The sequence below is a fragment of the Astyanax mexicanus genome, chromosome 3, assembly GCF_023375975.1.
Source record: "Astyanax mexicanus isolate ESR-SI-001 chromosome 3, AstMex3_surface, whole genome shotgun sequence".
Classification (NCBI taxonomy): Eukaryota; Metazoa; Chordata; class Actinopteri; order Characiformes; family Acestrorhamphidae; genus Astyanax; species Astyanax mexicanus.
Genome location: NC_064410.1, coordinates 54,085,765 through 54,098,995, shown reverse-complemented (window position 1 = coordinate 54,098,995; position 13,231 = coordinate 54,085,765). Strand labels below are relative to the sequence as shown.

The following is a 13,231-nucleotide window of genomic DNA, read 5'->3' as shown; positions in this document are numbered from 1 at the left end:
TACGGTACATTGTACCAAAATTCATTCTGCATTTTGTTCAGCATCACTGGCCATATAGCTGCACATTACAGCAAATGCAATGGTGCCTGATGCTGTTAAACCACCCCAGAGTTAATTCTACCCGTGACCTTAACCCTTACTCTAATCCTATCCTAATCTAACCTAACTCAAGCTGTACTTCTGTATGCACCCAGACATTGTCCCAATGCATGTGTTCAATTCCAATGTCTCACTTTAATTAAAACCATTAAACACTGATGTTAGATTTTGGGTATATGAGACCTTATTTTCGGATTTTATAGGCAAGCCGTTAACTTCACACCACTATCAAAACGGCGGGAAAAGAATGCCTTGCGTGACTCAAACAAGCAAAGGCATTGACTAATTCTCTTAATTAATCATGGGTGTGTTTTAGGTGTAGTGTGAAATAAACCAGTCATCATGACACATGCCGTTCTCTTTATACTCTGGCTTTGGCGGATTGTTATTTTAACGGCGCGGTGCTTCTGCACTTCTCTGCAGAGGGAACTGACCTGTAAATTCACTCTGTGAAGGTGCACAAACTCGTCATTTACAGAAACAGTTAATGTGTTTATTGTTGTTATTGTTTGTGCACTGCTGCAGGTCATTGTGCATGTCTGCGTTGCCAAGTTAGCAATGAACATCTGACTGTTGTCTCGGCTTTTTTCAGTCGATGGCGCACTTGTGTTTTCCATTGCCAAGATAGCAGTACACCATATATTTACCTTAACAGACCTCATTTCTAGACCACCACACCCATCTGTGTAGATATATTCCTAAACACTGTCTCTATTTTAACAATACAGGTGGAAAGTGTGAAAATAGACTGTTGGCCAAGTGTAAGATAGCAATGAACATCATGAGCATCGTGATATGCCTTGCACAGGGTGTAAGATAGATGGCCCATACTGTTGGATATATCAGTGTTCGCATTGTATTGTGGCAGTATGACTCTGTGTTGTCCAGATCCCCCCATTAATATTTACAGGTAGTAGTAGGATTTATGCATATTTAACGTTCGGCAATCTAATACCACATAAATCTTGTGACACGCGCCACCAAGCAGAGACTAATTAATTGTCGCAGTTTAAAAACAAGTGATAGTACCGGAGAATTACTTTCAGGTTTAGGCCAAACAAGGTGCTTGGCTTACACTTCTGATGTGTTTATCCAGTTGCAACCTTATTCTTGCCACTGAATATTACAGTCGATTTTTCTCAACATGATATTTTGTCTCCGCTGCTTCCCTCTTTTGCTGTCTTTATTTCTAACATCTCCACTGTTCTCAAGGTCAAAGGCGATGAATTCAATTTCTTGAGCCAATAGGCAGCGTTTTGTGTTTGTTTTCACCATCTTTCTTTTCATCGATTCCTTTTGTCTGCTCTTTTGTTAAAAAAGCTCTGTGTAAGGATGAGGTCGATATCCTGTTTCAGAGTTTACCTTTCTCTCCTCCTTGTCCTGCTGGGAGTCCGAGCCTGTCAGTGTTCACAGTGTTCGCAGTGTTCACAGTGTTCACCTGCTCCTGTTAAAATCATATGGAATGGCGTTCAGACTGCAGCTCATCGTGGGCAGCGGTGTGACACACTTTGATGCACAGTGCAGTTCAGCCAATTCTGCTGGTTAGAATATCAGCTGCTCTCAGTGTAATCAGAGAGGTCTATATCCCAACTCATTAGCTGTGTGTCCACTCGCTAAAGCTGGGCCTCTCACGCTGTAGTGCTTCTGTTATCTGATCAAACCTGTACGACCCTGTTTTTACTGAATGACGCGGGATCTAATTCAGGAACCGCCATCATGTTCTAGAAGAGTGAGTAGGACGACCCAATCAGCTACCAGAGTGTAAAACCACCCCAGTAAACCTGTCCCTATAGGTGATGGCACCACTTAAAGCGGATTAAGATCGTATTCTCACAGAAGTACAGGCTGTGTTTAACTGTGAGGGCTGATTTTCACACTCACCTGTATCAGCTGTATTGTAGGGCTGCAACGATTAGTTGTTATAATTGTCAATTACTTTTTTTTTACAAATTTCATTGTCGACTAATCTAAAATGCTTCTTTCACAGCCCTATAAAAAAGGCTCTCAGAGGCTACCTCAGAAGCTAGGGTACCTCTTGGTGAGAGATCACTGACTGCTAGACAGACTTACTCAAACACATCTTTCCCATTGTCCTGCTTCATACCGTGTATCCTGCTTGCAAATCTTGTTATCTACAAACTACTAGCTGCAGACAGAGAACTCTACAGCCGAGGATTCTACATTCTCTATTGCTGGGTTCCTGGACACAGTGGAGATTTTAGCAAGAGAAGCCAGAAACCAGGAACTCACTTGGAACTATGTTCCGATTACAAATGCCTGCCATCTAGTCTAAGTTCACTGCAGAATAAAATGGCAAGATAAATGGTCCAGCAATCCACAACATAAACTGTATGAAATATCCCCATCATTAATATTAGATGCAATATGGACTTTTTAGACAAGATTAGACAATCATGACTAGGTGCCGAATTGGACGTACTGCTCTTACCCACCACCACCTCCTGGTTGGTGAACAGCCTGCCAATCCTGTGAAACTCCTCAAACTATTAAACACAGCATAGTAGACTGCCCTGCACTTTTCACCACCAGAAATACATTTTATAGGGTTAGACATATGAAAGAACAGTTTGAAAAGATTCCACCAGATAAAATACTTAAGAAACTGATTTAAGTCTGTGATGCTCAAGTCATGAACATTGTTAATGCCATAAAATAGCCAATATGTAGGGTGACCAAACGTCCGTATTTCAGTCCTGTCCCGGGCGTCCTGGGTTTTTTTTTAAAGTGAGGAAATGTCCTGGTTTTTAAATTCCTTCATTGGACCAGAGAGTAGTAGACACGTGACTGTCAGTGTGTCCCTCCCCCCACTACCAGGTGTCCTGGTTTACCCAAATGAAAATATGATCACCCAACAATATGTACAATATATACAAAACACAAACATACAAACAAACAAACCTGTTAGATGCTGTAATCCACACATAACACGCACATACATTTGTTAAAATAGTTTCGTATGAATCAGATTCAGTAATCTGGGTTATATAAAGTGTGTGCAGATCAGGCAATGTCAGTTTTTTCCTAAATTGTCTAGCCCTACTGTATCCATACTTTCTCACAAATCAGTTTCAGTTTAGATCTTCACTGTTTCATTTAGTTTGTTTGCTTTTTTACTTTTAGGAAACAATGAGGGAGAAGATCTACACTCCCCTGACAGTCGAGAATGCTGTTGATGCCAGGTAAGCCTAAAAAGCCATAACAAATAAAACCCTCATCATTCTCCTGCAGTGGATGGATAGGTGATGAGGATGTGATGAATGGAGATAAAAGAAGCTTCAAATATGTTCAATTCCTGTCTCCAAACATTCCAGAGATGCAGTTGCCAAGATCCTGTACTCCCTTCTTTTCCACTGGCTAACAGACAGAATCAATAAGCTGGTTTACCCGAAGAACGAAGCCCTGTCCATCTCCATCCTGGATATCTATGGGTTTGAGGTATTTACAGCAATAGAAAATTATTGTGTTTGGGGATTTTGGCGATGCCTTATATCCCAGATTTTTAGGAAATCACACTGTTTCTGTTTCTCAGGACCTCACCTTCAACAGCTTCGAACAGCTTTGCATAAACTATGCAAATGAGTACCTACAGTTCTTCTTCAATAGGGTCGTCTTCAGAGAAGAGCAGGTAATTAATTTCATTTTTTTCCTTCTAATCCTCCCAGCATAGTGCAGCATTGTGTGGCCTTTTCAATATACATATGAACAAAACAACTCTGAATATCTTAGGAGGAATACAGCCGAGAGCAGATCCCCTGGGAAGAAGTCCCTTTTAATGATAATCAGGGCTGCCTTGACCTCATCGCCTCAAAGCCTCATGGGATACTACGGATTCTGGATGACCAGAGTGGATTTCCACAGGTGCTTCAGCTTTAGCAATGTGTTTTTCTGCTTGTATGTACTTTTACCACAGTTTCTTAGATTTTAAATGAATCTTTTTATCTTCAGGCTACAGACCACACCTTTCTTCAGAAATGCCACTATCATCATGGCCACAATCTACTCTACTCAAAGCCAAAAATGCCTCTCCCTGAGTTTGCCATCAAACATTTTGCTGGAAAAGTCACATATCAGGTATGTGTAAGTTTTCCCTGCTAAATAAAAATCCAGTTTAAGATCAGCTGGTCATCGAGAAAAAAACATACTGTATGCTGAGAGGTTAGCTTGTTAACTAGCTCTTGACCAGCAAAGGCTATGTTTTCTCTGGATGACAGGCTGGTCTTCAGCTGAATGTTTTAGCAACTTTATGGTGATCAGTAGAGGGTTATTACTGTTATTAAGTAGGGAAGTTACTGTAGGTAATTTTTCCCCAAAGTCTACATTTATAAATGCTAAGTATCATCTTATCTGATCTAATCTTTGTGTTTGTATAAAATATGCAGTTTAGATCAGATGTGCTGCTGATTATTACTGAAGCAACTGACTTCATAGTTAGATGTTTTAGCTACAGTTTATAAGATGAAAGATTCTGGACTGATTTATTTTGTTTAGTCTGGCCTTTCAGCTCCCAGTAACATTAAAGCAATGCATTCATTACACACTTTGTGTATGTGTTTGTATGTTTGTGTGTGTAGTGGTACACACTCCATACTAGAATATGTTGTTGTTTGTGTACTACTAAAATAAAGTGTTTGAGTAATAGTATTATTTACCTTCTAAGAAATCTCCTTAGTAATGCTGGCTGGACATAATGTCTTCTAATGGTACCTTGAGGACAACAGATGATGCCCTTAATACTATGGTTAAAACAAACTAAGTAGATTGGGATTAAATAGCAGATACTCTATCTATTAAAATATCCTGTGTCATTGGATTGGATGAGGGCTAGTTATGAGAGTAGTATTTAAAGCTATGTTAGATATCTGCCTATATATGTCTCAGCTATTTGAATTTGGATTCAGAGGCCATAAGCCCAGGGCAGCCATTAGGGGAGTAGCTGAAAGGTCCAGTCATAGAGCTTTTCCACCCAAAGAACTCTGGTTCTTGAACCAGCCCGTTTTTCCACCAGTTTGGAACTGGTACAACCATCAGTGGAACCAACAAAATGTCACAGCATTGCAGGGCGGCGGCGCTCCTGTATAAACAGACACACCCACAGATGTCATCATGTTCCGTGCTGAAGAACCTAGTATTCTTCGGTTCCCACTGCGAATGAACATTCCTGGTTCTAGGACCTATCTTTGTTGGTGGAAACGGTTCAAAATTAGGTTCGCGAATCAGAACAGTGCTGGTTTCATGTCGGTGGAGGCTAAGATCACTAGAGGCTAAAATTAGGTGGGGAAGGGCAGAATGTTATCAACCCTTTGAAACCCAGCCTATTTTGGTGTGTTTCTCTGTTTTTGTCAGTTCCCCTTCACTTTTTATAACACGTGGTATTATATTTCTTTATACCAGAAGACATTGAACTGCTCAAACATGTCTACATTTGAGATGTAATTTGTAAATCGTCATGGAATTGATCATGTTTAATCCAAATTATACCCTGTTTTTTTTTACTTGTACAGACTTCAAATAAATTCACAAAAGAGTTTTCTTTTCTGTCATAGTTAGATTAGAGTGTATATTAGTTAAAAGGATTTGAATGAAAGTTTATTACATGGCTTATTACTGTGACAGAATACATGAGCAGCACCAGGCTGCCATTTTTCTTGATATTCCCACCTCTAGATTTCTCCAAACACAGTTTAGCCTGAGGTCAGTGCTGTTTTTAGATTCAACAGGGTTCCCTGAATGTCACAATGTATGAATCATGTTAATGCGTTGACGTATTCCTGAGTAATTAAGCTGTATAAACAATGCACGATTTTTGACGCAATTTGCGTCAATGGGGTTCTAAAGGTTAAAGGTGTATAATGGTGGGAGATACAGTTTAGGTTGCTAGGTGCATAAAATTAATGTCAAAATACTGGGAGATCCTAAAAGTGACGTTTAGAGTTGCTTGATTCAGCGAAACACTGACGAGAAAAAAAGTGCAAACCTGATGATCTCTATAAAGAGCTTGTGATGTAGTGGTCCAAGATTTAAATTTTCCCATTATTATTTCACTCAGAGACTGTAAAAAAGATGGATGCCGTGTCGCCGTTCCCATTCATTCAATGAAAATGAAGCCAAAATCTTCCACCATGTTGGCGATCCTGACACCCGATTCTGCGCAGTAGAGACCAGAGGAGGGAGAAAGACTGTGGAGAGCAGCCTATTCATTTGAATAACCCCGCCCCTGAGGGCTGCCTCGCGGTCACAGACTGCAGAGCGGGGCGGAGCGGAGCTGACGGTCTGTTATTGGTCCCGCCCATAAGCAGCCCTTTTACAATAACCACACCTTTTTTGAATAGAGCTGAATAACGTTTTAAAAACCGAATTCTGTGGGGATATAAAAAATTTACAATATAAGCAGAGGTTACACTAGCTGTTGCATTTAAAAAATGGAGGTAGAATTACAGTATATTAGAAAAAAACGTGTTTGAAAGTTGTCTGTTTTGCCATTGAAACCTATGGGGATGGGTGGAGTTACACAGCTTTCTGCAGCCGAACAGCAGGGGGCGTTCGACCTGTGGTGGCTTCACTTTTGAGAGACGATGCTCTGTCCAGCTTTATACAGTCTATGATTTCACTTAAAGGCCCACTTTGATTTTTTCATATCTTTCAAAACAGGTCCACAAGTTCCTGGACAAGAGTTACGATCAGGTTCGGCAGGAGGTTCTTGACCTTTTCATGCAAAGCAAGAATAAGGTAAGTGTATTCACTCAGCATCTGCTTCAGAAAAAGCAGATCCAGGGTTTTTTTTAACATTTTTCAACATCTTGTTCTAGATGGTTGCGTACCTGTTCATGAACTATTCAGAAGCTATCAGTCAGCAGAAGAGCCACGTGAGGAAGAACAGCACGGTTACACGCAGATACCAGGCCTCCACAGTGGCTGCCAAGTTCCAGCAGTCTCTTATGGAGCTTGTGGAGAAGATGGAGAGGTAGACCATCAAAGCTGTAACCCTCGGAATGCACTTCACTCTCTAAATAGAAACGCCCATTACTTTATTTTACCATGTTATGTCTTTCATTTCATGCCAGGTGTAACCCTTTCTTTGTGCGCTGCATAAAGCCAAACCATAACAAGGTGAGGAGCTTCAGTTCCAGGATCAGTCTGAAATATCTGCCTCTGAGGTTTTTATGCTGAGAGAGTGTGTCTGCTTTCAGGAGCCTGGTGTGTTTGACATGGAGCTGGTCAGCACTCAGCTTCGGTACTCTGGGATTTTGGAGACCATTCGAATCAGAGGAGAGGGTTATCCAATCAGAATACCCTTTGATGTCTTCCTTTTTAGGTAATGTGTCAGATGAACAAGGTTTGCAGCATCTTAAATAGTACATAGACTATTTCTGATAAGCAAAAATATCAGAAAATCAGTCAAAAGTTTTAGAACACTACTATTATTTAGTTGTCCAGTGGCATTGCTGCATTTTTTCATCTTAGCAGTGACTTTATTCAGTTCAATTCAATACTTTATTACTGCACTCCATCTGTCTTTCACCTGTCAGACCTCTAAGTCTTCTCATCACTGCTCAAACTGAGACTTAGCGATTGCCACACCTTTTCCTGTGCCAATTCTCTCCAATTTCCAAGAGAAAGAGTCTTTTGAAGGTGTAGGAAACAGTATTCACTGCACTCTGGCTTCATCTGTAATTTCTCTACAAGAAAAATGACTTAAACTTTTAATAGTTACAGAGTTATTATGTATAAAGTTATTATGATGAAAGTGTGAATGTGCTATGTGTGTAAATGCTAGTCTGTTACAATACTGCTTTACTACAGACCGAAGATTTATAGGCTGTTAACCAATGATTTGTTTATAAAACTCTTTTTTAAACATTATATGATTTTTTAAATATTTTTTTTATAGTATACTTTCACAATACTCTATTTTTTTTACATGTGATAAACTTGCCTTTTTCTCAGTTTTAGTTAATTTGGTTTCCTTAAAGGCCCTGCCGATTTAGCACAGGTTTTTATACTATTTCTTGTTACTGATTGGATTTGAGGTGCTTTAATGGCAAAAATAAAGGGAAAATGGGGGTGACCTAAAACCAGTGATGTAAATGTGTGTGTATTTACAGTATGCAAAGAATTATACTTTCAATTAGCAGCTTTAAATAAAAGAGACTGGTCAACTGGCCAACACAATTGCTTCTGGACAACTTATGGGCTTTATTTTTAGTGGTAATTGGGCAGGTCATAAATACCAGATGCAGCCAGGGTTCAGATCTTTTTAAAGCTGCTATCAGGGTTGTACAACGCATAATGTAGCCAATATGACAAAATAACCATTGCTGATTGAGTTGTTTTTTTGTTTAGATACAAGTCTTTGCTGGGCCTGAAACAGATTCCTCCTGCCTGTGCTGAAAACTGTATCATCATGCTGAGGAAACTCTGCCCGGTGAGACCAGGAGCTTTTCAAGTGGGCGTGACCAAGGTAAGAGTCCTAGTACAGATTTTATTATCCAATAGCCAAAAACAGTACTTCAGTATCATATCACAATACAATATTAATATTCTATTCACTCTCTTTTGTGTTGTTTGTGTGTCAGCTGTTCATGAAAGAGGACATCTATTTCCTGCTCGAGAGTAAGAGAGACAGGGTTCGGCACGTGGCCGCTCTCACTCTGCAGCGCTACACTCGGATGTTCTTCGTGCGGAAGCGCTACAAGGCCTTCCGCATGAAAATCATCAGACTGCAGGCACACTGCCGAGGATACCTCACACGGTACACACACTCATGTTTTTAACACTTTATTGATTTTACACAGCGTTTGGATTTTGATTCAGATTCATTCCCCAGTGCTTTTCCACAGGAAGCGGTTCATTAAAATGCGGTCCAGTCTGGTCAAATTCCGCTCACTGGTGCACATGTACGTCAATCGAAAGAGATACATAAAGGTAGGAACGGCACATCTTCAGACTACAAAGAGCAGACATGTGTTCTTGTTCTGCATTCCTTTACTGATCTACGCCCATCATTCATCTCCTTTCAGATGAGACTGGAGGCCAGGAGGAGAGCAGAACAGGAGAGAATCCGATTAGAAATGGCTAGAAAGACCTTTTTAATTTATTTATTTATTTTTTAGAAAAGAATTGTCTAATATGAGATTCTATACTGACATGCCAAAAGTCATGGGATAGCAGTTTTGTAATTTTTAGAAAACTATCAATGAAAATTGACTAAGATGTTCCAATATGTTTAAATATGTTTACCTACAGTGGTCGAACATAGAAAACTAAAACACCTGTCATTGAACCAACCTGGTGGCCAATCTTCATTAATTGCACATTGCACCAGTAAGAGCAGAGTGTGAAGGTTCAATTAGCAGGGTAAGAGCACAGTTTTGCTCAAAATATTGCAATTCACACAATATTATGGGAGACATACCAGAATTCAAAAAAGGACAAATTGTCAGTGCACGTCTTGCTGGAGCATCTGTGACCAAGACAGCAGGTCTTTGTGATGTATCAAGAGCCACGGTATCCAGGGTAATGTCAGCATACCACCAAGAAGGACCAACCACATCCAACAGGATTAACTGTGGATGCTGTAAGAGGAAGCTGTCTGAAAGGGATGTTCGGGTGCTAACCTGGATTGCATCCAAAAAACATAAAACCACGGCTGATCAAATCACGGCAAAATTCATTGTGCACCTCAACTCTCCTGTTGCCACCAGAACTGTCCGTCACCACCAGAACTGTCCGTCACCACAATAAATTATTGTGGTCTAAAACCAGGTGTTTCAGTTTCATTGTCCAACCCCTGTATTTGGTGTGTATTAACATATTTGTTGGCATATTTATACTAAATATTATTTCTATGGTCTCTGTGGTCTGTGTACATTATCCTGTAGTTTAACTTTTTTATGTGATCCTGCAGGAGTTATCTAGACGGGAGGTAGTTAACGTCACACACCTGGTTATTCCAGCAGAACTCGGCAGGTTATTGCAGGCAGCTGCAGGTAGGATTTTTTTGTGTTTTGCTTTTTGGAAAAAGAGAATAAGAAATCACAGCTAGAGAGAATATAATTGAATAAAATTAGACTTCCCAGAGTTTGCTGTGCTTTCTAAAGTGAATGCCTCTCTCTATACAGTAACAGCCTTTGTGTGTGTGTGACAGGTGGCCGAGAGCTCCATTCTGATTGCCTGGCGCTGGTGCAGGCTCCCACTGTTCAGGTGGAATCCCAGCTCACGCTGCCTCTCGACATCAACAACTACCCAATCTCCAAATTCATCCAGGTTCACTTCAGAGTAAGCCCTGCTTCCTGTTTCTCCACTAAAGTGCACGACAGCTCTAACAGAGCCAGTATTCACACCGGATCAGTTTATGATAACTTCGTTCTGCTTTACAGGAGCCATTGTTCGGAATGCTGATGGCACCTCTGAAGGCACCACTGACCCATGTTGATGAGGACCTCACTCATGAAGCTCTGGATGTGTTTATTATGGTAGAAGAACCTTTATTTATCTGGACTGTGCAACCCAAATTAGAAAAAGTTGTATGGAAAATGCAAAAAATAGCACACAACTTCAGATCAGTTGTTAACATACATCCATTCCTGCGTTTCTGGCATCCACAAAAGGAGGAACAGTAAATTATTGACCATTTAAAATAGATTTTAAATGTTATTTTGTCTTATTCACATATATAATAGGTTAAAAAGTACAGGGATGCACTCCCAAACTCTCTTCTTCCACAGCCATGCCTTTATCATTTGTGCAGCATGTAGTTTTGCATTGTCTTCATTGTCTTTTTGTGTTCAAAAATGCATGGACATCCCGTAAAAAAATATGTCTGGCAGGCAAGCTTTTAAACTTGCTGATAACTGTCTGGATGGAACTTTCTGTCATTAAGCAGCAGGGCACATGGCATCCATCCCTTTCAATAAAATATCTAGTATAATAATGTGTCTGATCACAATGCACATTTCTACTGTGTGATGGCTAATTCCAGATGCCTTTAAACCCATAAAAGTTGCTGCTGCTTCTGGACATGGTTATAATGAGGCTTCTGTTTTGCACAATCAAGTTTTAGGTGGCAATTGTGAATATAACTCTAAATTTTAATTTTAATGCTTTACCAAAATAATCTGTTGCCCATGTGGTTCTATCAGCTATTGATGTGTCATCCAAGGTAACAAAGATCACTTTTGTCCAGCATAGGTTTGTGCCCTTGCCTTTTATACACTAAAATTCCTCGTGATACAGATAAGTATTGATCTCAAGCATTTGTTACAAACTGATGATCTTCCCATCTTTGCCATAAATTGCTCCCGCCCTGTTATGTTTTAGCAGGTCTCAGACTCGCGCAGTTGCAAATTAAAGACAAAGCAAGGTCAATAGTGCTAAACAGCAGCAACAAGGAAATAACATACCAGGGTTAAGAAACAGTCCAGAGGTAAAACATGCCAGGGCAATATCAAAGGGCAGGCAAAACTCAAGGTCTGTAAATACAAAAAGAAACATCAAAACAAGAGAGTAAAGCCCAATTCATACTTCTGCGTTGAACCTACGCCGTAGCCTATGTGTCGTCGCGTACCCTACGCCGTAGCTTGATGCGCACCTCTCAGAAAATGTGACAACGCGATGTGGACATCCACGGCTGGTATTGGTCTGCCGGATCTTGCGTCCCCTCCCACACATTCCCGCCTTTGCAGTTTAAACTGCAGAGCTGCGCAAAGCCGCTGGTATGTGCACGCAGAATTATAAACACACTCCGCTGTATAGGTGGATATGCGTAGGCTATGGCATAGGTTTGACGCAGGAGTATAAATTAAGCGTAACTTGTTGCACGAGGATAAACCGTCAGTACTCAACAGTGACTGAGAGCAAAGAGTCCCTTTTATAAGGCTAAACCATGTGGCTAGTACTCAGGTGATCTACCTCCTGGAAGTGTCGTGCTGTGTCATGTGATCATGATTGGGTGTAATGTCGGTGCCGTGCATCCTGGGCAATGTAGTCTGAAGACTGCAGATCACAGGCAAAGCTGATTGTGGTGGAGAAAGGAGAACTTTCAACGTTTTTGTGTTGTTGGCCAGAAATGCAGGAATGGATGAATATTAACAAATTAAGTAAAGTTAAACAGACCACATATGAAATATCTCAGATGTATGAATCCTTTTTTTCATTACTTGCATTTTCTGTGACATTTGTGGAGGCCTTTGATCTTTTAAAATAGCATAATAATATTAACCTTGCTCTCATGTTCTTGAACTCTATAGGTCCTCAGGTTTATGGGTGACCCACATTTAAATGGGGCTCAAGAGAATTTGTTTGGAAACTACATCATTCAGAAGGGACTCTCCATCCCCGGCTTGAGGGATGAGCTTTTTTGTCAAATTGCCAATCAGGTTTGGAGGAACAGTAACCCAGACAATGCTGACAGGGGTTGGCTACTGCTCCTCGGCTGCCTGAGCACATTTGCACCTTCAGCCAAAATAGAGAAATACCTTCTGAAGTGAGACATGAGCTGCTTACAGGCTTACAACTAAATATATTTCCATATTTTTATCCATCATGATGCTGAATTGCTCTAAACTGTTGTTTTCTGAATGCTACAGGTTTGTCTCAGATTACGGCTATAATGGGTATAAGGCACTTTGCCAACACAAGCTGATCCAGGCCATGCAGAAGTCGCTTTATGGGCCAGAGACTGCCAGGACATACCCACTGTCTCTACTGGAGTGGACAGCCAACAGGAAGAAAGCCAACATGGTGTTGCAGGTGCATTGCTTTGATGGTGAGAATCACAGGTGTTTATTAAGGGCCTGCTGAGTTCTCCAGCTGATCTCAAAAGCTGTAGGAAAAAGCAGCATCATCAGTTCTGCTGGTGTATGCAATGTAGATTTTTTGGCAAGAAAACACAAAAAATAGAAATAGAATGACACTACATATGTGTGAATATTATGATGATATACTAGTGCATTCAAAAAAATAGAACATCAAATGAAAAGTTATATTAATTCAGTTGAAAATATGAAAATCATATATTATATAGATGTACTACATCTATTTTAAGAATGTATTTTTATTGTTAATGATTATGGCTTACAGCCAGTGAAAACCCAAAAATCAGTGTCTCAAAAAA

The 13,231-nt window shown here is 40.3% G+C and overlaps 1 protein-coding gene across 4 annotated transcripts in view; it reads left to right on the top strand.

Moving 5' to 3' along the window:
* myo15aa (myosin XVAa) overlaps positions 1-13,231 on the top strand; it is a 73,308-nt gene that overhangs the window by 26,864 nt on the left and 33,213 nt on the right. For all 4 annotated transcript variants that reach the window (XM_049475494.1, XM_022683359.2, XM_049475496.1 and 1 more), the window contains exons 12-29: positions 3,241-3,299; positions 3,432-3,555; positions 3,650-3,745; positions 3,847-3,978; positions 4,066-4,191; positions 6,769-6,846; positions 6,927-7,081; positions 7,182-7,227; positions 7,308-7,432; positions 8,461-8,578; positions 8,694-8,869; positions 8,958-9,042; positions 9,138-9,191; positions 10,025-10,106; positions 10,265-10,395; positions 10,497-10,592; positions 12,366-12,601; positions 12,705-12,883. In XM_049475494.1, coding sequence (XP_049331451.1) covers positions 3,241-3,299; positions 3,432-3,555; positions 3,650-3,745; positions 3,847-3,978; positions 4,066-4,191; positions 6,769-6,846; positions 6,927-7,081; positions 7,182-7,227; positions 7,308-7,432; positions 8,461-8,578; positions 8,694-8,869; positions 8,958-9,042; positions 9,138-9,191; positions 10,025-10,106; positions 10,265-10,395; positions 10,497-10,592; positions 12,366-12,601; positions 12,705-12,883 — 2,098 coding nt within the window. The remainder of the gene's footprint in view (positions 1-3,240; positions 3,300-3,431; positions 3,556-3,649; positions 3,746-3,846; positions 3,979-4,065; positions 4,192-6,768; positions 6,847-6,926; positions 7,082-7,181; positions 7,228-7,307; positions 7,433-8,460; positions 8,579-8,693; positions 8,870-8,957; positions 9,043-9,137; positions 9,192-10,024; positions 10,107-10,264; positions 10,396-10,496; positions 10,593-12,365; positions 12,602-12,704; positions 12,884-13,231) is intronic.